The 27898-nt window shown below is 42.6% G+C and overlaps 1 protein-coding gene across 2 annotated transcripts in view; it reads right to left on the bottom strand.

The window, feature by feature from the left end:
• SRGAP3 (SLIT-ROBO Rho GTPase activating protein 3) overlaps positions 1-27898 on the bottom strand; it is a 332528-nt gene that overhangs the window by 174771 nt on the left and 129859 nt on the right. For both annotated transcript variants that reach the window (XM_061618521.1, XM_061618522.1), the window contains exon 2: positions 17323-17518. In XM_061618521.1, coding sequence (XP_061474505.1) covers positions 17323-17518 — 196 coding nt within the window. The remainder of the gene's footprint in view (positions 1-17322; positions 17519-27898) is intronic.

Raw genomic sequence — 27898 nt, 5'->3', positions numbered from 1 at the left:
CTGGACTAGGGTTACCAGGTTAGAAGCATCCCAAACCCTGAGATTTTGGGGGCAGGCCCGACTGATGTCACGGGGTGGATCCAAGTGACATCATGGGGCGAGTCCAAGTGATGTCATTAAGCATGATACATTAAGCATCAGCCACAGTTGCTTGGCACATACAATTCATACAAAAACATTTATCTGATTGGAAATGAAGACAGAAATCTTGGCTAAAAGTTGGAGCCTGGGTAGGGAACATTTAATCTAGCCAAATCACTTCTGGCAAAAAGGATTCAAGTTCCCTCAAGCCAGGCCAGGCCAGTCACTAGAAGGCCATTGTAGGAAGAAAGGAGCCTAGTGTGGAGATATTAGATGGGACCACTCAAAAGTAAAGATGGATGCCCCCAAAGAGCTGCAATTCTAAACACACTTCCTAGGGACTAAGCCCCATAGAACTCAATAGGACTTACTTCTCAGATATGGTTTGGATTGTGTCATGCAGAGCTTGGAAAAGTTACTTTTTTGAACTACAACTCCCATCAGCCCAATCCAGTGGCCATGCTGGCTGGGGCTGATGGGAGTTGTAGTTCAAAAAAGTAACTTTTCCAAGCTCTGGATTGGTAAAGCTTGACTAGGGATCCCCTGCAAAGATATCCATATCCAAATAGGGTTGGCAACCCCCTGCCTGGAATGCCCTGCCCCTACCTTTTAACATCCAAATTTCTTTACAGATTTGACCCTTCACTTCAGAAAGAGGTCTGAGTAATGAGTAAGAAGATTCTCTACCCTTTTCTGTCTCCCCTGTGGGCGGCTATAAACTCACTTTATCAGCTAACCCAATTCCAGTGAATATAACTGACAGAGGGAAAGCACACATGATTTAGTCTACCTTCATAGGCAGTAGCTTAGGAACAACAACAATTGCACCCACGCTGCCCAGTATGTGAATTCTCTTTTACCATTATTGGACAAGAAATAAACAACAAGGTGCATCATCAGTGGGTTTAAGAAGGTTGAGCGGAGTGCATGGAACCACTGTTGTTGCTTCTATGGAGGAAAGAGAGTGAAGATAAAGGTAAATGAAATGCCAATAGAAAAAGAACAACAAAAGACAGTGATGATTTCTTAAATGCAATATACCAACCACAACAAGATTCCTACGAGTAAGGCAGAAAACGAAGCATCTCACAACCAGTCAGGATTCCTATGTATCATGCTTAATGACATCACTTGGACCCGCCCCATGATGTCATTTGGACCCACCCCGTGTCACTTGGACCCACCCTGTGACATCACTTGGACCCGCCCCATGCTGTCACTTGGGCCCGCCCCCAGAATCTCAGGGTTTGGGATGCTTCTGACCTGCCAGCCCTAAGTACAAAAGACAGGCAGGCACATAGTATTACCAGCACATCTTTGCCAGCCCACTCACAGACCACAGACACTTTTTCTGTGCAATGAATTAAGTTCATATCTGAAGAGGTACAAATCACCTTCACAAATGTTTTTGCAGGGCATTAACCTTCTTTAGATTCCTTTTTACTGCACTGGAAAGGAAAGGAAGCACCATGACAGCTTTAGACTTAGCAAAAGCAGCTCCTTCAAAAGAATGCTATCTGCTATGTCTCTAGGTCAGAAAGCAAGGACAAACACAGCTCTATTTTCACATTTCTCTTCAGGATACATCTTCATTTTGAAACTCATACAGTTGTCTTTGTACTTGGACAATGAAACTGATAAATAAACAATTTATTTGAAGAAAGAGAAAACCTGCTTTGAATATGTTCTGGAATGGAAAGGTAGAACAAAAGTGCTTGAAATAAAATACATATGGTTATTTGCCATGACAACCAGGCTTGTTTGTTCTGCTTTTCTGCATGGATTGAATCATATAAGGACAGAAAACACACACAAACAAAAACTCCACCCCAAAGCCTTCCACAACCTAAATTGCAACACTGCATAGAATTAAAAGACTATTTTCCTAACAAAGACTATTATGCTTTGCAAAAGCAAAGCCTCTCACAGAATTAGCAGAACTAGGGATGGAAGGATCAGATTCAATTCTCTTAATGTAAATGTACTGCCTTCAAGTCGATTCCGACTTATGGCGACCCTATGAATAGGGTGTTCAGGAGGCTGAGATGCAGTCACTGGCCCAAGGTCACCCAGTGCGCTTCATGGCTATGGCAGGATTCGAACCCTGGTCTCCCAGGTCGTAGTCCAACACCTTAACCCAGCCTATCCCAACCAGTGTGCCTCCAGATGTTGTTGGACCACAACTCCCATCAGCCTCAGCCAGCACTGCCAATGGTCAGGAAAGATGGGAATTGTGGTCCAACAACATCTGGAGGCACACTGGTTGGGAAAAGCTGCCTTAACCACTACACCACACTGGCTCTGAGTTTCTCATTTTTCCAATCCTAGACTCAGTTCTCCACATTATTCCAGCAATTTGTTGTTTTTTAAATCCTCATGAAACTTCTGCAGCATTTTAGTGAGAATGTCTTCTAATAAGTACATTTTTGTATGCAGTTTTGACTAATGTACTTATTTTTGCAAGCAATTTCTCCTATGTAATGCATTTTGTATGTTGTTTTCACTTATTCATTTTTCTGCACACTTTCCCCTAACATATGCACTTTTGTAAACATTGCTTGGTTGGTGAACTGCACTGCAAAAACTGGGTAAGTGCAAATTTTGAAGGATGGCTATGTTTCAGTTCTCATATTTTTTTGTAAAGTGCAAGTTTGATAAATTCAACTTAAAAGCAAAGAAACAAATTTCTCCCCCGTCCCTAAGTAGAATCCAGGCTTCTCTGTCTGGCAATAGGAATGAAGGATTGTAAAGTAATATAAAAACAAATTCATTAAAAAAAACCAAGTTCATAGAATAGTAGAGTTGGAAGGGGCCTATAAGGTCATTGAGTCCAACCCCCTGCTCAGTGCAGGAATCCAAGTTAGTGTTTTGAATTTCCATTATACTACTCATTCAATCCAACAATACTTGAGACTTTGTTTCACACAGCCTTAAATCTTCTATGATACAACTCACAGAACACTCTAACTATATTTTGCATTTTCAGACATGTGGGTTCTTTGCAAAGAAGTTTCTAGGAAAGACTGGGACTTTCTTCCATTTTGACTTAGAAATATTAAACAAGGCGCACATGCCTTATTCTGCAAACCAACCGAGCTTTGCCAGGTCTCAAAGTATTAAAGCTCCTGTTCTCTGGAACATTTTCTCCAACTCAAAGCAATTATTCCTCCCACAAGCAGTGGGTGAAATGATTAAGGGACCAGAACATATAACGCCTTCATTAGACAAACTTCAGAACAGGTCTACAATATAAACAACATTATAAAGCAACTAATAATCAGAAAGAAGAGTAAGCAAAATGAAAAAAATATATGATGCAAACTTATATAGAGAATTGGTTTTCTTAATATGAATGAAGTTCAAGGCCTATGATAGTTTCAAATCTTCCCTCTGTCCTGCTTACACACCATCACTTATAGCCCAGTTTTCACATTAGCATAGAAGAACCAACACCCTCCAGCTGCTTTTGCTTGGGGACTTAGTAATAATTAGTTCAATATTCACAGTATGTTCCAGGGCCTGTTCAATCCATTCGCCAGATGCCACTCTTAGCTCCATCTGGCTACCAAAATGAATGGAGCCATCATGAGCTGGGTTTGGTTTTGAGCTGAAACAACAGCCACTGAGTTCATGGGTCTCATAAGGATTTCTAGCACATTAGGTTTTGGTCCCTCTTTTCACTTCGCTGTAGCTTCTGCCATCTCTACTATTTATACTGCTAGGTCAGGACCTATATGTATACAGTTTATAAAATGCAAAAAATCCCAAAGTGTATACGGATAAAGTCAGAAGCATTATTGGTTTAATGATCAGTTAATCCAGAGTTATGTGTGCAGCCTGCATTGGATGGGTTACACTCCCTCCAGAAGGCACAGGTTTGTGTTCTGCTCAGGTGGTGGCAGTGAATAGGAGTGCTTTTCAATTTTCCAACAATACCCTTTCTTAAGAAACAACGATATAACCACAACCATTCATGCTTTGGTAATTGCTAGATTGGAAGTGAGTAACACATTTTACATGGGTCTGGCTGCCCTTGAAAAGCATTGGGAAACGACCCTTAGTCCAAAATGAAGCTGCCACATTTTGCTGGGGATTGGCTAGACTGAGCATATTACTTCGGTCCTGTTCAATCTTCACTGGCTGCCTATTTGCTTTCTATTCAAGCAGGGCCGGTGCTGCCAGGGCCCTTGGGCACCAACCTGCCCCAGCACCCACATGTATGCAGGACCTACCTACCTTTCCTTTGAAGTGAATGCTGCCCGTGCTGTATGCGCATGCCTGCGATCAACCAAGATGGCAGCCAAGGCTTCCCTAAGTGGCTGATGCCTCCACCGCCATCTTGGTTGATGGCATGCATGTGTGCTACACGCGCACAACCTGCCATTAACCAAGATGGTGGCAGTGGCATCAGCCCCTTAGGGAAACCTCATCTGCCATCTTGGTTGACGGCAGGCTTGCACCCGCAGTGCAGCCAGCATTTACTTCAAGTGATAGGTAGGTGGGGCATGTAGGGAGGTGTTGAAGGCCTGCACAGTAGTAGGGGTGGTGCCTGGGAGCTCCCTGTCTGCAATCAGCAACAGCATCAGGGGTCAATGCTGCCGCAGATCACGCAAGGGAGTGCTACCCACCCACCCTAAGGAGGGGCCCTTCAGGGGCCCTTGGCCAGGGCCCAACCTGGCTGCCCTCTGGCACCGGCCCTGAGTTCAAGTTATTGAGTCCTGAAGGGCCATGGTGTGGTAGTGGAGTGCATGCTTTGCATGCAAAAGATCTTAAGGTCAGTTTCTGACATGTCCAGGTAAGCCTGGAAAACCTGGAGAGCTGCTGCCAGTCAGTGTAAACCAGGGGTTAAGAACATAAGAATAACTTCCTAGATCAGGCCAATGGCGCATCGAGTCCAGCATCCTGTTCTCAGAGAGGATGACAGCTCCCTTGCTATCACAGAGAATGAGGGTCTCAGGGAAGGAAAGCATCACTCTGAGAAAAAGCGAAACAATCCCTTCAAAGGAAGCCAATTCTTTGAGGGAATGAGCACCTATCCTCTCATGCTAAGGATACTTTTCTGTGATGTGAGGGGATCCTGGTAGTGGATGACATGATCATTAGGAACACTGATAGCTGGGTGTGTGATCAGCATACAGATCACAGAGTTAATTGCTTACTTGGGGTGAAAGTTACAGTGTAACCCATTGTCTAGATAGCCTGGTACTAGTGCTGTGGGAGGAGTCAGTGATTGTGGTGCACATTGGCACCAATGACATGAGGAAATGCAGTCATATGATCCTGGAAGCAAAATTTAGGTTGCTAGATAGGATACTGAAATCCAGGAGCTCCAAGGTAGTTTTCTCTGAAATGCTACTGGTTCCATGCACAGGGCCAGCTAGACAGGTATAGCTTTGTAATCTCAGTGTATGGATGAGACGATGGTTCCCACATGGTGCTCCATGGTCCACAGGTGCTCTGTGGCATGTCCACATTAAATATTCATATCGATTTAAATTGTATTGTTGTTTCTTTCATTTCTTATATTATATTTCAATTTGAATTCTATGGAATGCAAATTGTAATATTTTATAAGAAATAGAAGCAGCAATAAAAATACCAAAAGAAATCATACAGCATTGTCGGAAGGCAGAGCTGGGGTCCCAATCCCGGGGAGCTGGATCCCGGAGCGTTGGGAGAAGAGTATTCGGATGGATGGCAGAGGGAAGGGGGAGGAACTTCCCCCCTTTGGAGCGAAGACGAAACAGAGGAACTGCCAGTGATAAGGTCGCTTAGCAACGGGGAGCCTGAGCCCTCCCTGGACATTCTCACGCCTCCCCCTCTTTCAGGCTCAGAGCAAGAGGGGGAAGAGGGAGGGCTGCTCACAGCCGAAAAGCGGGGAGGCAGTTTACCATCAGCCCCTCCCCTATCCCCCATCCTGGAATCGGAAACTTCAGAAGAGGAGGGGGTGATGCTTCCCCCCTCACCGCGCACACGCAGACAGCTGAAAAGACAGGAGAGAAGGGGGGGAAGGTGGGCAGTACCTGAGGGGCAGTTAAGGAGGAGCGAAAGATTGCGCGCCCGTTTGGCCCCTTCTTAAAGAACAGGCGGGAAGAAGTCCCTTGCTCTGTCAACTTTCTCCCAATGCCGCAGGACCTGTATCCCTGTATTGCTTCATGAGAAAACGCAGTCTTTGTTTGGACATTACCCTAATAAAACACGAATTAACTACAACCGCTGGTCTGGTTCCTGAGTCACATCCTGTGCCTGACAGCTTGACAGAGCCACCTAAATCACCCTCAACGCTCTCTTCACTTGACTGGGACAAGATGTCAAAGGGAGCAGCGGGGGGGACGAACCCCACTTCTGAGACGGAAGAAGTGAAACTCTTGAGGACTAAGGTAGCTGATTTGCAGACGGACGTTCAAGCCCTGCTAGCAGCAGTCAAGGCGCTGAAGACGGATAATCAAACCTTGAAGGCCACGATAGACCAGATGCAAACAGCCCCTCCAGCTGCCGTAGTAAAGGTTCCCATTGGATTGCCCCCAAAATACACAGGACAAAGTGATCAGTTGGCAACTTTCGTGGCTCAATGTGAGTTATATCTGGATGTCAGGCACATGGAATTTCCAGACGATGGGGCTAAAGTGGCCTTCGTGATTAGCCTCCTGGAGGGAGAAGCTGCAAAATGGGTGACTCCGTATCTCGTGAGAAAGGATACTGTCTTAAGAAGGTACAGAGGATTTATACAGGAGATGACCGAGATGTTCCAAGACCCGCAAAGAGCTGAAACAGTAGTGCGGCAACTAGGCGCTCTGAAGCAAGCTAAAGGGACTGTTTCCGAGTACACTTAACGCTTTTAAAATTCTGTCCCAGGAAACTGGTTACAATGACGCCGCCCTGATGTTTATGTACCGGAGTGGATTAAATGCTGAAATCAACACATTGTAATTATTACAACAGGGAGAAAAATAATTACATGGTCCCATCAAGACCATCAGCAATATTCAAGTGGTCTGTGGGGGGGAAAGTTTGGGAACCACTGCCATAGACAATAATGAGCTAGACACCCCAAGTGGTCTGATGCAGGAGTTTCATAAATGGTTTTTACCTCTAAAGCCCTAAACAGTTTAGGATCTAAAGACCTTCTGTATTTTTCAAAGCCAGCCCCCTCCAATCAATATAAAATGTCCTCTGCACCAACTGAGCTTCAACAGGTAAGTAAAAAGAGGGCAGGACCTTTTTAACTGTGGTGCCAACACTATGGACTCCTCTCTCCAGGGAAGTCTACCTTGCTCCTTCTTTTTGTTTCTTTCACCACATTTTAAAATGTGTATTTGACATCTTCCTGTCTGCTCCAACTTAAGTTCATTTCTATTTTATTGTTTATACAGTGAAAATGGAAATGGACTGCCTTCAAGTCGATTCTGACTTATGGCGACCCTATGAACAGGGTTTCCATGGTAAGCGGTATTCAGAGGTGGTTTACTATTGCCTTCTTCTGAGGCTGAGAGGCAGTGACTGGCCCAAGGTCACCCAGTGAGCTTCATGGCTATATGGGGATCCGAACCCTGGTCTCCCAGATCATAGACCAACACCTTAACCACTATACCACACTGGCTCTCTGTTTATACAGTAGAAAGAATAAATAAAATAAAACAAATATCACATTACAGGAATATCCAAAATATACATTCCTAATGTAACAAGCAAGTTACTTATTAAAATATTCCCCAAGCCAACAGAAATAGTGGAGATTGCTATGTTGGCCCATAAGAAGAAGAAAATCCAGAACCCTATTAAAACAATACATCAGTTAGGCCAATCAAAATGACACAAAATGGAGTACAAGCTTCACAATTTTCCAGAACACTTCACCATTAGATGGGAAACAAGCGATGGGACTTAGAGTTAATAAAATAAAATTCCCTTAACTACTTCAATTTTGGCTTAAGAAAACACATTCAATGGGTTAATCAGAATGAAGTGTACAAGGGCCTTTTATTATTGGTACTTTCCATTTTCTGGTTTTGCTTTGGAATATGTGACCACAAACCACACCACTACCATTGTTGTAACTACTATGCCTAAGGAAGTGCCAGATGCTCAGGCCTGAGAGTAGACCAGTTCCTTGGACAGGCAGCACCCAGACAGGTCAAACTAGTGGTCTGCCAGCCTTCCTCAAGGACAAGTTGCCTAGACTGGGGCATGGCAGCAGGTGCGAGAGCTGTATGTGAGCCAACGGTATCAGGTTGGCTTTTTATTGTCACATTACTTTCCAAGCCAAGAGGATCATAGGCTCTGGTGGGAATATCCTACCAGGGCTTCCAGTGGACTTCCACTGACAGGAGATTTAAATTTGAATTCAACACACACAGACAGCCCACATGCCGCTCTGGGATGAATAAAAAAGGAAACAGTACCTGATTAGAAACTGTGGCATTTCCCCTTTCTTGTTGTTGTTGTTGTTATGTGCCTTCAAGTCGATTACGACTTATGGCGACCCTGTGAATCAGTGACCTCCAAGAGCATCTGTCATGAAGCACCCTGTTCAGATCTGGTAAGTTCAGGTCTGTGGCTTCCTTTATCCAATCAATCCACCTCTTATTTGGTCTTCCGCTTTTTCTATCCCCTTCTGTTTTTCCCAGCATTACTCTCTTTTCTAGTGAATTATTTATTATTTATTTATTTATTTTATTCAATTTCTATACCGCCCACAGCCAACGGCTCTCTGGGCGGTGTACAACATAAATATAAAAATACAGTAATATAATAAAATCACATAGTAAATACAAACATACCACAAAAATTCCCCAGAGCTAAAAACATATTACACAATTTAAATTTAGAATACCAGAATGTGCTAAATATGCTAAAATATGTTAAAATGCCTGGGAAAAGAGGAAGGTTTTAACCTGGCGCCGAAAGGATAACAAAGTTGGCGCCAGGCGCACCTCGTCGGGAAGAATCAGGTCTTCTCATGATGTGTCCAAAGTATGATAACCTCAGTTTCATTATTTTAGCTTCTAGTGACCATTCTGGTTTAATTTGTTCTAACACCCAAGTATTTGTCTTTTTCGCAGTCCATGGTACGCACAAAGCTCCAACACCACATTTCAAATGAGTGGATTTTTCTCTTATCTGCTTTTTTCACTGTCCAACTCTCACATCCATACATAGAGATTGGGAATACCATGGTCTGAACGATCCTGACTTCAGTGATACATCTTTGGAAAAATGAGAGGTGGGGTGGCTAGGGGAAGAGGAAATTGCTCCTCATGAATACCCTAAAGCATACCCTAAATACCCTCATGAATACCCTCATGAATACCCTAAAGTTACATTTAATAAAACATCCCCTCATAAATGCCTTACTTGTATCCCAAACAATATTTTCATTTGTTCCTTTATGTAAATTATGTTCAAAAAACTCTTTTAATTTCTTCTTACATTCTTGTACTACTTTGTCATTCTGTAATAAAGATTCATTTAGTCTCCATCTAAATCCAAGATTTTTTTTTTTGAAAGTTAATATCACAGGATTGTGGTCCGAAAAAGTTTTTGGTAATATATCCATTTTAAAAATATCTTTCACTAGATTTTTAGACATCCAAATCATATCAATCCTCGAAAATGTTTTATGTCTTTCTGAAAAATAAGTAAATTCCTTTGCGTTTTCATTTATATATCTCCAGGTATCCACCAATTCTAAATTTTCCATCAATTCAAAGCAAATCTTCGGTAATTTACCCTGTGTCTCTTTAATATTTTTTTCAGAAAGTCTATCAATTTTTGGTGAGATTACCCCATTCCAATCACCCATGACATGTCCTCTGTTGAAAATATGGAATAGATATAAACCAAGGTTCTATTCGAAAATACCATTATGTGTCTCAAGTCAAGAAGCGTTTTACAGAAGAGAAATGGCTGGAAAATAGAAATGGTTAACTTATCAAGAACTATTTGAAAATGTACATGGAGAATATATAATGAAAGAGAGAGAACAACTGATAAAGGAAGGATATAGTTCTCAATGGTTTGCCTATTTACAATTGTTAGAAAGATATAAAATGGACAAGAAAATGTATGGGTTTGAAATAAGTAAATCTGATTTTGAAATAGGTTTGTGTACAAATGATGAAAATACAATTGCGAAAATGTATAAACTCTTGCTGAAAATGGATATGGAAGAAGAACAAGTAAAAGAGTGTATGGTAAAGTGGGCAAAAAAATTTGGTTATAACATACAAATGGATCAATGGGAAAATATGTGGAAAAAAGGCTTGAGATTTACATTATGCTATAATCTTAAAGAAAATTTCTATAAAATGATGTATCGTTGGTACATGACTCCAGAAAAGTTGTCAAAAATGTATAGTAATGTTTTTAATGTTTGTTGGAAATGTAAACAACAAGAAGGATCATTTTATCATATGTGGTGGCTGTGTAAAAAGGCAAAATCATTTTGGGCACAGATAGGTAGGATGATGCAAAAAATTCTAAAGATAAATATTCAGTCAAAACCAGACTTTTTTTATTGGGTTTTATGGATAAACCAATAGAAAAAAAATATGGAAGAAGAATATTATATATGATTACGGCAGCAAGATTATTATATGCACAAAAGTGGAAAATGGAATCAACACCAACAACGGAAGAATGGCTATTGAAATTAATGGACTTAGTAGAGATGGATAAATTGACATGTTTACTTAGAGAAAAATTGACAGACACATTTCTTAAGGAATGGAAGCCTCTCTTAGACTTTTTGTTGAAAGATCAAAATAAAATGATGATATTGGGATTTGACGATTAACTAAGATAGCCTATGGAGAAAAGTGATCCTGTATGTATATATTAAGGGACAGGTTTGATATATATCATATACTTATAGCTGATCTGCGACAAATCGGAAGTCAACTATTTTATTTTTTTTCTTTTGTTGTATTGTTATGTTTTTGTTGTTTGACTTTGTTTTGTTTGTCTTTTGAAAAATTTGAATAAAAATTATTAAAAAAAAAGGATTACAGGGGAATCAAAGGTATGCAAAACCAGGAAAGGAGATTGCAGAGACGCTAAATGAGTTCTTTGCATCTGTCTTTACCATGGAAGATATAGGGCAGATCCCTGTGCCTGCACTAACTTTTGTAGAAAGAGACTGAGAAACTGAGGCAAATAGTGGTGATAAGAGATTAGGTTATAGGCTTCAGACAAAATAAAAACTGACAAATTGCTGGCATCCATCCAAAAGTTCTGAAAGAACTCAAATATGAGATTGCTGATCTTCTTACAAGAATATGTAACTTGTCCCTCAGATCTACCTCCATACCTGAGGACTGTAAAGTGGCCAATGTAACATCAATCTTTAAAAAGGGATGGGGGGGGGGTCCCAAAAATTACAGGCCAGTTAGTTTAATATCTGCTCCAGGAAAACTGGTAGAAAGTATTGTTACAGATAAAATAACCAAGCATATAGAAGAACAAGTCTTGCTGAAGCAGATCCAGCATGGTTTCTGCAAGGGTATGTCCTGTCTCATTAACCTATTAGAGTTCTATGAGAATATCTCCAAGCATATAAATAAAGCAGATCCAGTGGATATAGTGTACTTCGGCTTTCAAAAAGCTTTCGACAAGGTACCTCACCAAAGACTCCTGAGTAAGCTTAGCAGTCATGGAATAAGAGGAGAGGTCCTCTTGTGGATCAGGAACTGGCTAGGAAACAGAAAGAAGAGAGTAGGAATAAATGGACAGTTCTCCCAATGCAGGGATGTAGAAATTGGAGTCTCCTAAAGATAAGTATTGGGACCTGTACTATTTAACTTGGCTCTCAGTGGCTACTAGCCATGATGAATATGCTCTGCCTCCATAGTCAGAATCAGTACACATCTGTACACCAGTTGTTGGAACCTGCAAGAGGAGAGAGTGCTCCTGCACTCAGGTTTGCAGGCTTCCCAAGGGCATCTAGTTGGCCACTGTGTGAACAGGATGCTGGATTAGATGGGCCACTGGCATGATCCAGCAGGGTCTTCTTATGTTCTTCCTCTGAATATGAATAGGACTTCATCCCATTATTATTATTATTATTATTATTATTATTATTATTATTATTATTATTATTATTACATTTGTATACCGCCCCATCCTTCAGTTGTCCTTCTGCTCTTCCGTGTTTCTTGGAGTGCTGCTATGTCAATATTAAAACGTCTCAACTCCCTTGCAATGGTGGCAGTCCTGCATTCAGGACATTCACTATCTGTATTGTCCAGCAATGTCCGTATATTCCATGTTCCAAAATTCAATTGTCTTTTGCGACTGCTAAGTGGTGACCCCACTGGACGCGGTAATCCAGTCAGGGAGAGAGATGAGGAAGACTTTTCTAGCCCCTTTTCTAGCACCTTTTCTAGCCCCCTCCCCATACAGGGTGAGCAGAGTGGATCCTGAATAGGACTGCTCAGTTGTGGATATAGCTGCCGAACTACTCAACTGCCTTGGTCCTTGAGCCAGGACTGAGTCTGTATCCACCGCACAAGTGCCAGTCCATGACTAGGGGCTTCTGGATTTCACAGTCCTGCCCCTGTCGCCATTCACCATGGGACTTTTGGTTTGGTTTGGTTTGGTTTGCTTGGAAGACACCTATGTGTGAATTTGTTTTATGTGGGGAGATTGGCGCACGACGATCAACAGATAATCTTGACAGAAAAAGGCTTTGATCCAATGGCATGGATACCATGACGATCGGAAGTCTTTTATCTGCTGCAGCCTTCATCCGCCTTCACAGCCATTATAACGTACACATTGTTATCCTCTGCCTGTTCTGCCACTGAGGACCTTCTTGGATCATTCTTTGTCTGGTTCCTCTCCCTTGACCTTACCGCCATTGGTGACCTTGCATGACTCCCGACGGCATCGCTCACAGGGTTCATTGGAAAAGCTGACATCGATGCTGAAATTCAACAACGTCTGAGCTCCGCGAGTGCCGCATTCTCCCGAATGAAGCATAGAGTGTTCGAGGATCAGGATATTCGCAGGGAGACCAATACGCTTATTTACAAAGCCATTGTACTAATGACCTTACTGTATGCCTGTGAAACATGGACCATCTATAAACGCCACTCCCAACTTCTTGAAAGATTCCACCAACGCTGCCTCCAGAAAATTCTGCAAATTACTTGGGAAGTCAGACGGACTAATGTTAGCGTTTTGGAAGAAGCAAAGACTATCAGTGTTGAAACAATGATCCTTCAACATCAACTTTGCTGGACCGGCCATGTTGTTCAAATGCCTAATCACCGTCTTCCAAAGCAGCTACTTTACTCCCAACTTAAAGATGGAAAACGGACCATCGGCAGACAGCAAAAGAGGGTTTAAAGATATTCTTAAAGTGAATCAAAAAAATGTAACGTGAACATGGACAACTGGGAAGTCTTGGACCATGAACATTCCAAATGGAGGTCGGCTATTATCAAAGTTGCTGTGGACTTTGAAGAAGCATGAATACAGGGCGAACGGGACAAACAAGCTAAGCAGAAGGCACGTCAAACAAATCCTCATAGTGACCATCTTCCATCTGGAAACCTATGTTCTCACTGTGGGAGGCTGTGTGGATCCAGAATTGACCTCCACAGTCACTTACGGACCCACTGTTAAAGACCTTATCTTGGAAGACAATCTTACTCGGCCACGAGTGATCGCCAATGAAAATGAATACCGCCCCACAGCCGAAGCTCTCTGGGCGGTTTACAACAATTAAAAACTTTAAAACCAATATACAAATATACAAATTTAAGAACACTTTAAAAAACAATTTAAAAACACATGCTAAAATGCCTGGGAGAAGGGGAAAGTCTTGACCTGGCGCCAAAAAGATAACAGTGTTGGCGCCAGGCACACCTTGTCAAAGAGATCGTTCCATAATTTGGGGGCCACCACTGAGAAAGCTCTCTCCCTTGTAGCCAGCCTCCCAGCTTCCCTTGGAGTAGGCACCCAGAGGGCCTTTGATGTTGAACGTAGTGTACGAGTGGGTTCGTGTCGGGAGAGGCATTCCATCAGGTATTGTGGTCCCAAGCCGTGTAAGGCTTTATAGGTCAAAACCAGCACCTTGAATCGAGCTCAGAAACATAGGCAGCCAATGCAAGCGGGCCAGAATCGGTTTTATATGTTCGGACCGTCTGGTCCCTGTTACCAATCTGGCCGCTGCATTTTGCACAAGCTGCCATTTCCAAACCGTCTTCAAAGGCAGCCCCATGTAGAGCGCATTGCAGTAATCTAACTTGGAGGTTACCAGAGCATGGACAACTGAAGCCAGGTTATCCTTGTCCAGAAAGGGACGTAGTTGGCCACCAACAAAAGTTGGTAGAAGGCACTCCGTGCCACCGAGGCTACCTGAGCCTCAAGTGACAAAGAAGGTTCTAGGAGAACCTCTAAGCTACGAACCTGCTCCTTCAAGGGGAGTACAACCCCATCCAGGACAGGTTGAACATCCACCATCCGGTCAGAAGAACCACCCACTAGCAGCATCTCAGTCTTGTCTGGATTGAGCCTCAGTTTATTAGCCCTCATCCAGTCCATTGTCGCAGCCAGACACCAGTTCAGTACGTTGAGAGCCTCACCTGATGAAGATGAAAAGGAGCAATAGAGCTGCGTGTCATCAGCATACTGATGGCAGCGCACTCCAATGCTCCGGATGACCACACCCAATGGTTTCATGTAGATGTTGAACAACATGGGGGACAGAACTGACCCCTGCAGAACCCCATACTGGAGAGTCCAGGGTGCTGAGCAATGTTCCCCAAGCACCACCTTCTGGAGCTGACCCGCCAAGTAGGAACGGAACCACTGCCATGTAGTCCCTCCCACTCCCAACTCAGCCAGTTGTCCCAGAAGGATACCATGGTTGATGGTATCAAAAGCCACTGAGAGATCAAGGAGAATCAACAGAGTCACACTCCCCTGTCTCTCCCAACAGAGGTCATCATACAGGGCAACCAAGGCTGTTTCAGTGCCAAAACCAGGCCTAAAACCTAACTGAAATGGATCCAGATAATTGGTCTCATCCAAGAGGGTCTGGAGCTGGCCCGCAACTACTCGTTCAAGGACCTTGTCCAGGAATGGAACATTTGCAACCGGCCTATAATTATTAAGATTTTCTGGGTCCAGGGAGGGTCTCTTCAGGAGCGGTCTCACTACCGCCTCTTTCAGGCAGCCAGGGACCACCCCCTGTCGCAGAGAGGCATTAATCACTTCCCTGGCCAAGCCGGCTGTTCCATCCCTGCTAGCTTTTATTAGCCAAGAAGGGCAAGGATCCAGCACAGAAGTGGTTGCACGAACCTGTCCAAGCACCTTGTGAACGTCCTCAAGCTGTACCAACTGAAACTCATCCAAGAAATTGGGACAAGGCTGTGCTCTGGATACCTCGCTTGATTCACCTGCTATAACACAGGAGTCTAAGTCCTGGCAGATGCTAAAGATTTTATCTTGGAAGTGCCATTGCATAAAATGCTGTGCTAACATCCTTCATGACCAACTGAAAGCTACTGTACTTTTTGTCACTGAGTACATACACATCATAAATAAGGTCATCAGTGAGATTTTTATGTGCAAAAGAGCACTGCTGTTCCGAAACGGACATGAGGGCAAGAAAAATTTGAGTACAGATGCTGTAGTGCATGCACACAAGCATTAACCAACCAACTAAAGGAGGAATCATCCAGTAAAAGGAAGGGATGACAATGGAGTAACAATAAGATATCTATTGACTGGTTGAGTTTATTTATATGCCACCTTTCTACAGGAAGCTGTGCCCAAAGAGGCTTACAACAAACTTTCAAAATACGTATCATTGGGGTAGAGGAGATAAATCACTTTATAAAGCATAATTAATTCAAATGGGACAAAACCAGCAATTTAACAAACATAAAATAAATCCAGTATTACAAAAGAAGTAATCTAGATTTAAACACGACAGTACAAAACAAAAAAATGAAAGCTAACAGACAATAGAGTTCCAGGTGCTTGTCTTGCTGAACCCCAAGGAGCCTTAGGAGTCTGCCTTAAACACAGTTTGAGAGGAGGATTCCTCTCACCAGGCTAGATGACCTACTGCTGGCTCCCCCTTCTCTCCTCCAGAGGAGACCAACAGTAGCAACAAGGAAAGCACTGGGGAGGGTGATGATGGCAAGTTCTCTTCCCCAGCCTCCTGGAAGGTCCAACTGCCAGTGCAGATCTTATTGCACTTATTGTTGTAATATTTGTACACTACGAGTACCAGGGTAAAGAGAATTTAGCAATATGGATTAAATAGGATTTTAGTAATTCAGCAGTACAAGCTGCAGCTCAGAATGAGGTGGAGTATAGCAGAGTTAGAGACCATCACTCTTCACATCACACACGCAAAGGTTTAGATCACCAGGAAATGAATCACACAAGGGATAACACAACACAACAGACAACTGACACTGACAGCATAGGAAGTACTTCACAGCTATGATTGTCAAAAAGGTTAAAAGAAACCAATGAAAGACAACCTGTACGGCCAAGGGCAAGATGAAGGTAAGAAAACTTCAGCTGAAGAGCTGCAGATCTAGACAGTACTAATATCCTCATTTTCTTATATATTCATAATTAATTTAGAGTTCAGAACCTCAAAGGCACACACTAAAAAGCATCAGTCATGCTCTCCCAAGCGAAAGTGAATAGCTAGTAAAGAATCATGAAATGCTAGTGAAGGAGAGAAGAGATTCACATTATTTTCCTGTCTTCCAAACAGTACCGTTTGTGGTCTCTGTAAAATATGTGAATTAAGTGATTTGATAATGAATAAATATGCAACATCAATTTATGCAAGCCTTACCCACAGAAATGTCCGGCATGGTATCTGCCCTACATAGCATGAAAAAAGATCCAACATCCTCATGGTTCTACCTGCCCCACTTGAGGCTAACACTTGGCCAACAGTAGCAGTTCACTATAAAGAGCTAAAGCTTCACAAGAAAATAGATTTGCATCATCACTTTAATTATTCTGAGAAAAACTGGAAATAAACTAGTAAGTTTACAAGTAAGTAACTCACCAAACCTCCTCCCCAAGAAATCCTCTGTGGGCCTCTTAAATCCCTGCTAACTTTTTTTTTACTCCCTCATTCACCTCCACTTCCAGCAGTCACCTGAAAAGGCCCATCATTTTGAGGTCACATCAAGGAGTGCATTTATTCAACAAGTCTGGACTCATTGTATCCCCTTTAAGAAACAGAAAATATATGCTTACTTGAACTGATGATGTTCCCTGGAGCTGCGAATCTTGGAAGAAAACCTTTCCGCTAGTTTTTCCAAGTTCCTGGAGTACTCCAGTTCAATCTCAGCCTTTCTGCGGAAGAACTCCTGGAGGTCCTGCAGGAGCTGCAATCGGGATTCAGACTGCTGTTCTAGGCATTTGAACTGTTCCACCAACTGGGTACGAATTTCTGGAGGCACAAAATAGAGAAAAAAACAACATTACAAACTAATTGCAATACAGCCTGTGAGCTCTTAGTTATTTTTCTGCCCTACCAAAAACCTCTCACGTTAGCACTATACTATACAGCCACAAGAGTAGTTGTATACTATAGCTGGCATGGATGTTTTGCATTCCGCCATGTTAAACTGAAAATACCCCTCATGCCATTCTGCTGCTTCCCATAAGCTCATTTCAAAACAAAATCTTATTACAAACATAGCCCTGAACACAGAAATGATTGCTTGAACAACCCTCTAAGTTTTCATGGTGATACACAAAACACTCAAGAGAGAATTGTCAAGTTTAAAGTCCAAAACAAGAGTAAAAAAAAATCCAGAGCCATTTTTTCTTTTTTCTATCAGTGGTCTTATAATTTGTTGAAATAAATTAAAAATCAGCCATGTTCACAGAGTACTTGTAATACTTTTACTGACCTTGACACATACTCTGACCTTCATCTTTTGCAGTGTAAACGTTTAAGAAATTCATGGCTGATTTTTAATTAATTTAAGAAAATTGACATTGGGAGTAAATGATAAGCACGGGCACCAAGCACAGTAAGAACCAACTATCAGTGTTCTAAAAACCTAACAGCTGTGTGGCTTGGCTAATCAGGAAACTCCTATTCTCCTGAAAGAGCTCCAATGGCCAGAGTGGTTTAATCGTCAACACCTCTTCCCAGAGAACTTTGGGAACTGGAGCTCTGTGAGGGAAATAACAGTTTCCTAAACAACTCTCAGCACCCTTCACAAACTACACTTCCCCGAATTCTTTGAGGGAAGCCATGACTGTTTAAAGTAGAATAAATGTCTGGTGTAGATGTGGCTAGAGACAGCTTTGATTTAAATTTGGATGGGAGACTACATGTATCCTCTGTAGAATAAAAAGTTTGGGGGGGGGACCCCAAAATAATGATACTGTTTACAATATTTTCCTTTTGGAAAGGCAAGGGGTTTTCCTACTGCCAAGTGCTCACCCACCCAATCTCCTCCCCTCCTACCCCCTCTCCCCTTCACCTTCCTCCCCTCCTCCTCCCCTGCCCCGCCTCAGTTTCACCTATCCTAAGCATGATTGCACCAGAGTAAATTTCACTAAACTCAATAAGCATGCAAATGATCAAGCATGCAAATTATCAAACCTGCCCTCCCCCTTCTCCTCCTCCTCCCACCCCTCCCCTCTCCCCTCCTTCCTCTCTCCCTTCCCTCTCCCCTCCTTCCTCTCTCCCTCCCCTTTCCCCCTCATTCCCTTCCCTCCCCTCCCCCCTTATCTTATGCCCCCTTGGTCAATTTCAGATTTCCTAAGCATGACTGCATGGGAATAAATCCTATCGAACTCAATAAGCTTGCAAATTATCAAACCTGCCCTCCCCCTCCTTTCCCCCATCACCTCCCTCCTGCCCTTCCTCTCCCCATCCCGCTTTCCTCTCAATCCCTTCCTCCTTCCTCCAGCCTGCTCCCCTCCCACCTCCCCCTGCCCTCCCTCCTGTGGTCAGTTTCACCTATTCTAAGCATGATTGCACAGGCCTAAATCTCACTGAACTCAATAAGCATGCAAATGATCAATCCACTCTCAGCAAACTTGTGCACAGGATCTCATTTCTTACCTCTCAGATTAAAAAGCAAAGAAATTCACTAATAGGCAAAAAAAAAAAACCCCTACATTCCTATATCCACAGATATTTCTATCAAACTTTAAAAAACATGGAAATTGAGTAGCTATAGTGAATGCAACGGGGCGCAGGAGACCTGACCTCCTCTCTGAGGTACTGTACTGCCCTACAAATTTGATGGCCTTCTGGAAACTTGTCAAAAGTATTTTGTTTTGGAGAGCCTTTGGTTGGGACTGATGGGTCAGCCTGATACTGTTTTAAGCTTTTTATTCTTCACTTTTAAATCTTAAGTTCTTTTAGTCTCACTTTTTTATACGTGCATGCACATATATTACATGCATGTTTGTATGCGTATGCATGATTGCATTTTATGTATGTGCATAATACATTTTATGTATTTTAATAGTATTTTATGCATTTTAATCTACTGTAATGTTTTGTGTTTTTATTGTGTATTTTATTATGTATGTATGTATTTTTATTGTAACCGCTCTGAGTGCCCTATTGTAGGGTAGAAGGGCGGGACAGAAATATTTTAAATAAATAAATACAAATTTGTAAAAATGCAAACACAATTTAGATTGGCCTTTCACAGTTCAATCCACTTCATGTGTAGCTTGGAAGAATTTGGTATCATGTGCCTCTGAGCATATGAGAATGATGGCAACACCTGCAATCAGGACTGTATCTCTGAGGATCAAAAATTACATTTTTTGTATGTTGGTGTTCTTACTTTTTTTCTTTCCTGTGTTACTACTGTTTCTACAGAGAATTCAACCTAGAAAATTATATTTTACTCATTGTTATTTTTATTATTTTCAAAGCCTTTTTGTTAGTCAATGTCATATGACGATGAAGACAGCCTTTTCTATTTCAAACTGGAGGTTATATTCTATTTCTATTTTGGGTGCATTAACAGTTGAATCAGAAACTACAGCTTTGATGCAAAATTAGGCTGATTACAATATGTAGGCTGATTACAATATGAACAATAAATCTAGCTGTTGGAAAAAGCAAATTTGGCCTGCCCAAGATGCATGTATTCAGCCTGCTAAGCTTAAACCACTCCATTTAAGGACAGATGGGCAGGGCCGGTTCTAAAGGGCGGCCAGGTGGGGCACTGGCCTGATGGCCCCTGGAGCTACAGGGGGGCCCTCAGCCGCCCCTCCGCTCCCCTTCCGCAATCCATGGCCCCCCACCTACCTGTCTGCTGTCTTTTACCATTGCCCTTAACAAAGATGGCGGCTGCGGTTTCCCTAAGGTACTGAAGCCCCTGCCGCCATCTTAGTTGATGGCAGAAATGCACGCGTATAGCATGCATGCGTGCCATCAACAAAGATGGCGGCAGAGGCGCCATCCCCTTAGGGAAACTGCGGCCACCATCTTCATTAAGGGCAATGGTAAAAGACAGCAGACAGGTAGGTGGGGGGCGTGGGGGGCTGCGTGCATGCACGCGCACACACACACACACACACCAGGGCCCAGGGCAAGCTGATGCCCAAGGGCCCCGGCATGCCTGGAGCCGGCCCTGCAGATGGGCAATGTCAATGAAAAATATAGAGCACACCTAGAAATTTGCTAGAATATATTTCACCTCCCACTGGTTTATCTTTCTTTTCTTTATTTATTCTTTATACAATCACAGACCCGTTCAAATAAAATAATCAATAAAACATCAAAGCAGTTAAAATACAGAAATATAAAAGTATAATGTAAAAGAAATAACAGTTAAGAAAAAAGAATCCTCTTGCAACTCCTTTGGGCAGAAAAGAGGAACTTGGCCACCGTCTCTGTTGTAACTTGTTAGAATCAGCCAGGAAACATTTCAGAAACCAGTCCACAGACTACCAGGAAAGTTCCTCATAATAAAGCCAAGTAGTCTATTACAATCCTCCCTATGAAAGTTACATACAAAAAAACCCAACATGATCCAATTATTCAACTTCATCTCCACAGGGACACAGCCGATCTGCATAAGGGGCACCTTGATACCACCCTTCCAAGAGAGCAGAAGAGAGGCAGTTAAACCTGGCTCTAGAAAATACACGGCAATACTTAGGAATAGTCAGATTCTCCAAATAATTAGCGTATTTGGGGGACTGAAAACTCAGACCAAGATAAATAGAGGGGCATGTTTTACATGCATTTGATACAGAAAATTGAGACTCAATATCTTTAATTCTTTGATCTAAAATGCTCTCTCTCCGAGCATGGGGCAAAGGGATGTCTCCTCTCTCACAGACAGCCAGAGAAGAATGGAAAGGAAAGGGCAGAAGGAGGAGGGGCAGGTAAGCTTCCCTAAAGACGTCACAATCTAGCAACAGAAGGAAGTCAGTCAGAGCATCACAGGTAAAAGGTAAACAAAGCCTATCCATCTGGAGGACCCTAGCCCTATCTTCCCTCTGGAGCTTAAACAAAAGAACAAAACAGGAGTTGCTCTTGCCCCACTTCCAACACTTATTTGACTGAGCACACTTAGAAAAAAACAATGTTAGTTTTACTAAAATTGTCAGCAAATTGTCCTTACAATGGACCATAAAAACACATAATAAATGCTTAAGTCCTATTTTTGATAGGGATATAAGGGACACTGCTTTATCTTGTTCAAACTGAGACACTCCTCATGTCCACTGGAGACTATTCTGCAGAATACTCACTGCCATTATTCCACAGTTGATTTGGAGTTTTTTAGTGTAAATTATGTGAAATGTTGCCATACTTGACATATTCACAGAAACAGAAGCAAAAGAAATTTATATTGTTGTTGCTGTTATATGCCTTCAAGTCGATTTCAACTTATGGCGACCCTATGAATCAGCAACCTCAAATAGCATCTGTCAGGAACCACCCTGTTCAGATCTTGTAAGTTCAGGTCTGTGGCTTCCTTTATGGAATCAATCCATCTCTTGTTTGGTCTTCCTCTTTTTCTACTTCCTTCTGTTTTCCCCAGCATTATTGTCTTTTCTATTGTCATTATGTGTTCAAAGTATGATAACCTCAGTTTCATCATTTTAGCATTTAGTGATAGGTCTGGTTTAATTTGTTCTAACATTCAATTATTTGTCTTTTTCACACTCCATGGTATTGCAAAGTAAATCAAACATATTTAAAATGACTATCTGAACTATATTAGATATTTTTATGAGGGTTTCTGATGGACCAATGCATGCTGGTGTATTGTGTTGCATCTGCATTTATATGGGTCTACAGTATATGAACGTTTCTCTGCATGTAAACCCTGTGATGTGGAAGTATCCTTTAGTGTCATTTTTGTACACTATACACACTTCTTAACATATAGGTGAATTGTAGCTGAATTGTTGTGAATGACTTTTTTTTTAATGGAATTGTAACTTTTTAAAAACAGTATTTGTTTAAGAGGGCAGCCTTTCATCTACTGTTCTGTCCTTGGCTTGCCCTGGTCCTCTGTTACAACAGTGCCACATCCCACTCTTAGGCTGCAACTCTAACTACATTTACCTGTGAGGAAGCCCTTCTGAATTCATCAGGGCTTACTTCGGAGCAATTAGAACAGACATAGTTAGGCTCTTTTTCAGCACTTCCTCCCCTCAGTATTGCCTTCGCTTCTGCTGCTACAGACCAGTAAGCTCCGCCCCTCCTCCCATGCCTGAAACTCAGGACAGGCAGGGCAGCTCCTTAGCAACCATCCTGGTGCTTCTCTTCCCCAGCAGTGGTGCAGCTGAGCAGGACAGAGTCTGTTGCTGTAGAGCTGGCCAGGGCTTGCCTGCATTGCCATCGGCTGATTCCCTCCTCTGCTGCTGGCCTGTGAGATCCTGGGCCCTCAGGCCAGTGCCCAACCAGGCTGTGTGCTAGCGCCAGGCCTGAGAGGAACAGTCAGGATAGCCCAAGGTAGTGTTGCTGCTCCCCCACCTCACTGACAGCCTCAGTGGTGGAAGGCAAGGAGAAGGGAAGCCGCAGGAGACAAGGTCAGTTGCTGAGGCCCTGCCCCAGCTACTCCCCACTATTCCTGTATCACTCACCTCAGCCAGCTGTCTCCCTCCTCCTCATAGGAGAAGGTCTAAAGTAGAGGAGAGGCGGCAGCTTAGTGACCTATTTGTGGGGGGGAAAGAAGAGGAAGCTTAGCATCCTGTTTGGGAGGGTGACCTGTTTGGGGGAGGGGGGGAGAGAGAGGGTGTGAGCGCATGTGCATGTGGAAGTCCCTGGGGTGTGTGTGTGTCTGTCTGTCTGTGCCTCTCTGGATGTGTGTACATATTTGGGAGTCTGAAAAAAAAAGACAAGAAGTTCCGAGTGCAATTTGTTTCCCCGTGATGCAATCTTCTTTATTTGGATGGGATAAATGCCATATCAAAGAACTGTATGTAAGATAGCAGAAAGGAAGGAAAAGAACAAGAGGTGTTAGTTCAGGTAGTGAGCACCAAGATTTGAAGGGTAATTTGAGGTATGAACTCCTACACCCCAATGCTAGCCTATAACCCTAAAGTACTATTTGAGGAGCCTTTAATACTGGCATGGCAGTGAGGGGAGTGAATGCTGCGCTGCTGGGATGAGCCACAACTGCCAAAATTATCTACCATACATAATCAGAATTTACATGAACACTTTTCAAGGTACGTAGTTGACAACAACGGTAACACTGACTGTTTGAAACACACTGCCATATTAGTTGCTGTGTTCAATATGAGATATTCACTGCTGCATCAAGTATGCCAAAAAAAACCTACTAGTTTAGTTTTCTTCTAATGCCAATGTGCGCAAGCATGTCAAAGTTAAGAGAGATAGGTGGATAGATGTGAATGAGAAGTGTCAAGGCTGAGAGAAAGTGTCCTTACAATACTATACAGTGTGTTGCTGGTTGATTAGAGACTTTGTCTTAGATCTCCCAGGTACAGAACAACACATTCATTTTTTAAAATAGTAATAAACAGTGGTAACATGAAAAGCCCATTTAGAAATGCAGGCTCTTGAATCCAAGATGCCTGAAGGCTGCCTTTTGTGACTTGGCAGTGTGATCTTGACTCAAAAATTTACACTAAATTGGTAGGGGATCTGTTCTCAGGCTTAAAAGATACCCAGATCATACGTGGGCAACTCAAGGACTTCCCTTGCAGCCCCCCCCCATTCCCCCTCACCACATTTACCACTATCTTCCCAGGAGTGACAGAAAAGCTGGCAAAAACAGAAGAGCCAGAAGGAAGGAGAGATCTAACCACAGAGCACCTGGGGTGCAGTACACTCTATTGTCAGGTCACAGCCAGCCAGGTTCATGCACAATCTGATGAGAGTGTGGCACTTAGAGTGGCATAGGTTACTTTGTGTGCACACTTGGCTGCCTTCGTGCCAGCTCTTGTCTTTCTTATTGTAGTGGCTGCAGCAGAAGAAAATTCTGCTTCTCAACATGGCGATGAGGAAGTCAAAAGTGGAGCAGGCTGGGGGTGAGTGGAGGTCTTAGAGGGAAGCAGGAGGGCTGGAGGCAAGCAGGGAAAGGAGCCTATGTGTGTGTGTGTGCATATGAATGGATATGTGTGACAGAAACTTCAGGCTTTGGGCCCATTCACCACTAGTTACAATTCCCTGATAATTCCTCCCCAACTCAGGAAATGCAGCCCTCACCCCCAAAAAGATTGCCTACCCCACCCTTGATCAATGACTGCCAGGAACACAGAATGAATGAGATAGTATTTTCATTACATTTGTAATTCGCCCTGTTTCTGTCACACACTCTGATGCATTTAGAAACAACTTTTGGAGATAGTTTATCAACTACATGCGCTCAATGGCAGCTTTATAGAATATACTGAGATAAACATCAGCATGGGAAAGCACAAATTTTTCAGAGTGTAGCTGTATTCAGTAATCTCTTGTCATATTAATATGTCCTGTCTAGTAAATCAGGCTCTTTTATATGATATATCACCTTGTACACCAAGAGAAAATAATTGTTTCCTTTTGATGTTTCTCTGTTCCTGCAAAAGACCAAAAGCTTCCTCTCCACCACCAGCCCAACCTCTCCTTCTAAGCCTCTTACACAAGACAGAGTCTGCAAACCTCTTTAAATGGGGTTGATTACTGGAAGCCAAACAATTAGAACTGGGAAAGAACATTTTAACTCTCAGCCTCTATTTTAAAAAATTGTCTCTGGCTTCTAGATGAACAATATGCCATCTGGTTGGCACCTGGTTGGCCACTGTGAGAAAAGGATGCTGGACTAGATGGGCCACTGGCCTGATCCAGCAGGCTCTTCTTATGTTCTTATGTTCTGTATTTATGGGTGCAGATTCTTTATTTATAAATATTTCTATACCACTATTTTATGTTAAAACATCAAAGCTGTTTACAAGTTTTTTAAAGTACAGTAAAAACCACTAAAAATACAGTAAAACAGGTCAACTATACAGCAAAGATATAGCAAATGCTGCTTCCCCGCCGCACATTTCTATTGTATGATTAAAATACTTAAATGTTATTTCGCTGAATGGTCAGGGAATATGATCAGACTGTGAGAAAGAGTGGCTACTCCTTCCGTCAGATGAAAGTGAATTTCCATTTGAACTTACATGGACCCTGCAATTGTCAGACGCCCTTTTCCATGTAACTAAACTCAAATTTTGAGGAAGAGGTAAAAAAGAAACTCCACCAACATTTCCACACTAGTGGGACAGTCTGCTTAGTTTTACAAAGGGTATGCTTAGCATTCCTTTACCACCACCACCCCAACAAGCTCTATTTTCCCAGGTTACAAAAGCTTAGGCTGTTGTAGGTTAAAATAAAGAGACTTGCCTGAAGACTCGCCTTCTGTTTAGGTAAAAACAGCAAAAAGTTAGTTTACTTTGTTCAGGCTACAGTGTAAGGCACCGCAGAACATGCACTGTTAAAAATTAATTGTTGTCAGCAAATAAAATAAAAAAGTAAAAGCTAGTTAGCTTTTCTTAGTAACATCAGGAAAGGTTTTTAAACAGGACTCTCTCTCATAGGAAAGAAGACTGAATTAACCCCAAGGAATAAATCCCCAGCTGACATTTAAGCCACCAGCCTCACTAAATCAACTACCTTTATTCACTTTGTTCGCTCCCCATCCCCAGGGGTGTAAACTGACAGCAGGAATTTAAGCCACACCCCTCAACTCACTGGCTGGCAGTAGCACCACGAACCTTATCCCAGTCTGCATCTGTTTTAGAATTACTTTTTAAGATTTTTTTTAAAAAAAATTAAAGATTTTTTAAATGTATTTTATGTTTAAAATGTTTAAGATGTTTTGGTTTTCAGATGTTTTACTTTTTTTAGTGTTTTGTCCTTTGTTTACCACCCTGGGTTCCTTTCCTTCTGGGAGGAGGGACAGGATAGAAGTTTAATAAATAAATAAAAAAAATATAAATTTAGAACAGCCTAGCAAGGGAGGCCAATTCACGATCTAGAGAGAGCCCCCAGCTGACAAAGTGTCAAGGCAACTTAAGCAGCAGAGCGAGTTCAGCAGCAAGGCAAGGAGACCAGGGCACCCCACTCTGCCCATCCGTTCCTTGACCTAAACACAACCCCAAGCTTTCAAAAAATTAACTCAATAAACTACAAAAACAATCATGCAGGTAGGAAGCCAGCAGGGGTATGAGGGCTGTCCAGTGTTTTGCACTTATGACTATCTACCTATTGGACAGAAGTTGTGGATGTGTCCTCAGTACAATGAGCTTCTGGCTCTCTGGGAACAAGTTCATTTCCTTGAGGCAAGGGCAGCTGACCTGGAGATACTGAGGGAGGCAGGGAGCTTTGTGGATGAGGCCTTCGAGGATATTATAGCTATATCCCACTTCCAGAATGATAGCTCTCCTGCTGTCAAGGAGACTGAGAGTCTCGGGGAAGGAGAGTGTCCATCTGAGGAAGGGGGAAACAATCCCTTAAAAGACATCCATTCCTTGGGGGACCAGCTATCATTTTGTGCTGAGGATACTTTTCCAGGAGATAGAGGAATCCTACTAGTGGGTGATTTGATATTAGGAACATACATAGTGGGGTGTGTGGTGGGCATGCAGACCGCAGGATGATTTGCCTACCTTGTACAAAGGTTGCGAATGTCACCCATCATCTAGTTAGCTTGATAGATAGTGCTGGGAAGGAGTCAGTGGTTGTGGTGTATGTTGGCACCAATTACATGGGGAAATACAGCCATGAGGTCCTGAAAGCAAAATTTAGGTTGCTAGGTAGGATGCTGAAAGCCAGGACTTCAAAGGTAGCTTTCTCCAAAACACTACCAATCCCACGTGTACGGCCAGGTAGACAGGTTCAGCCTTGTAGTCTCAATACATGGATGAGGCAACAGTGTCAGGAGGAGGGGTTTAGAATTGTTGGGCACTAGGAACATTAAGGGACAAGCCAGGCCTGTACAAAGAGACGGGCTCCACTTGAACCAGGATGGAACCAGACTTCTGGTGCTTAAAATTTAAAAATGTGGTAGAGCAGCTTTTAAACTGATTGAGAGGGGATGCTGACAGGAGCTGAGGAGGGTCCGGTTCAAAACAGATCTTCCTCCTGGGATAAAAACATACAAAGTTATGACAATTTAAATGGGGTAGGCTTAGAACTAGCGCAGGGGCACAGGATAGCAATTCAGAGAGGCCAAAGTACCACAGGGCAAAAGTGCTAAAGGCACTTGAAGAGAGACACTGTATTTATTTATACACTAATGCTAGAAGGCTTCGAGCCAAGATGAGAGAACTGGAGTGCTTGGTCTTGGAGGAGAGCATTGATATAGTGAGCACAATTGAAACT

The sequence above is a fragment of the Rhineura floridana genome, chromosome 3, assembly GCF_030035675.1.
Source record: "Rhineura floridana isolate rRhiFlo1 chromosome 3, rRhiFlo1.hap2, whole genome shotgun sequence".
Taxonomy (NCBI): Eukaryota; Metazoa; Chordata; class Lepidosauria; order Squamata; family Rhineuridae; genus Rhineura; species Rhineura floridana.
The sequence above is the reverse complement of the archived record's forward strand: the minus strand, read 5'-3'. Positions and strand labels throughout refer to the sequence as shown.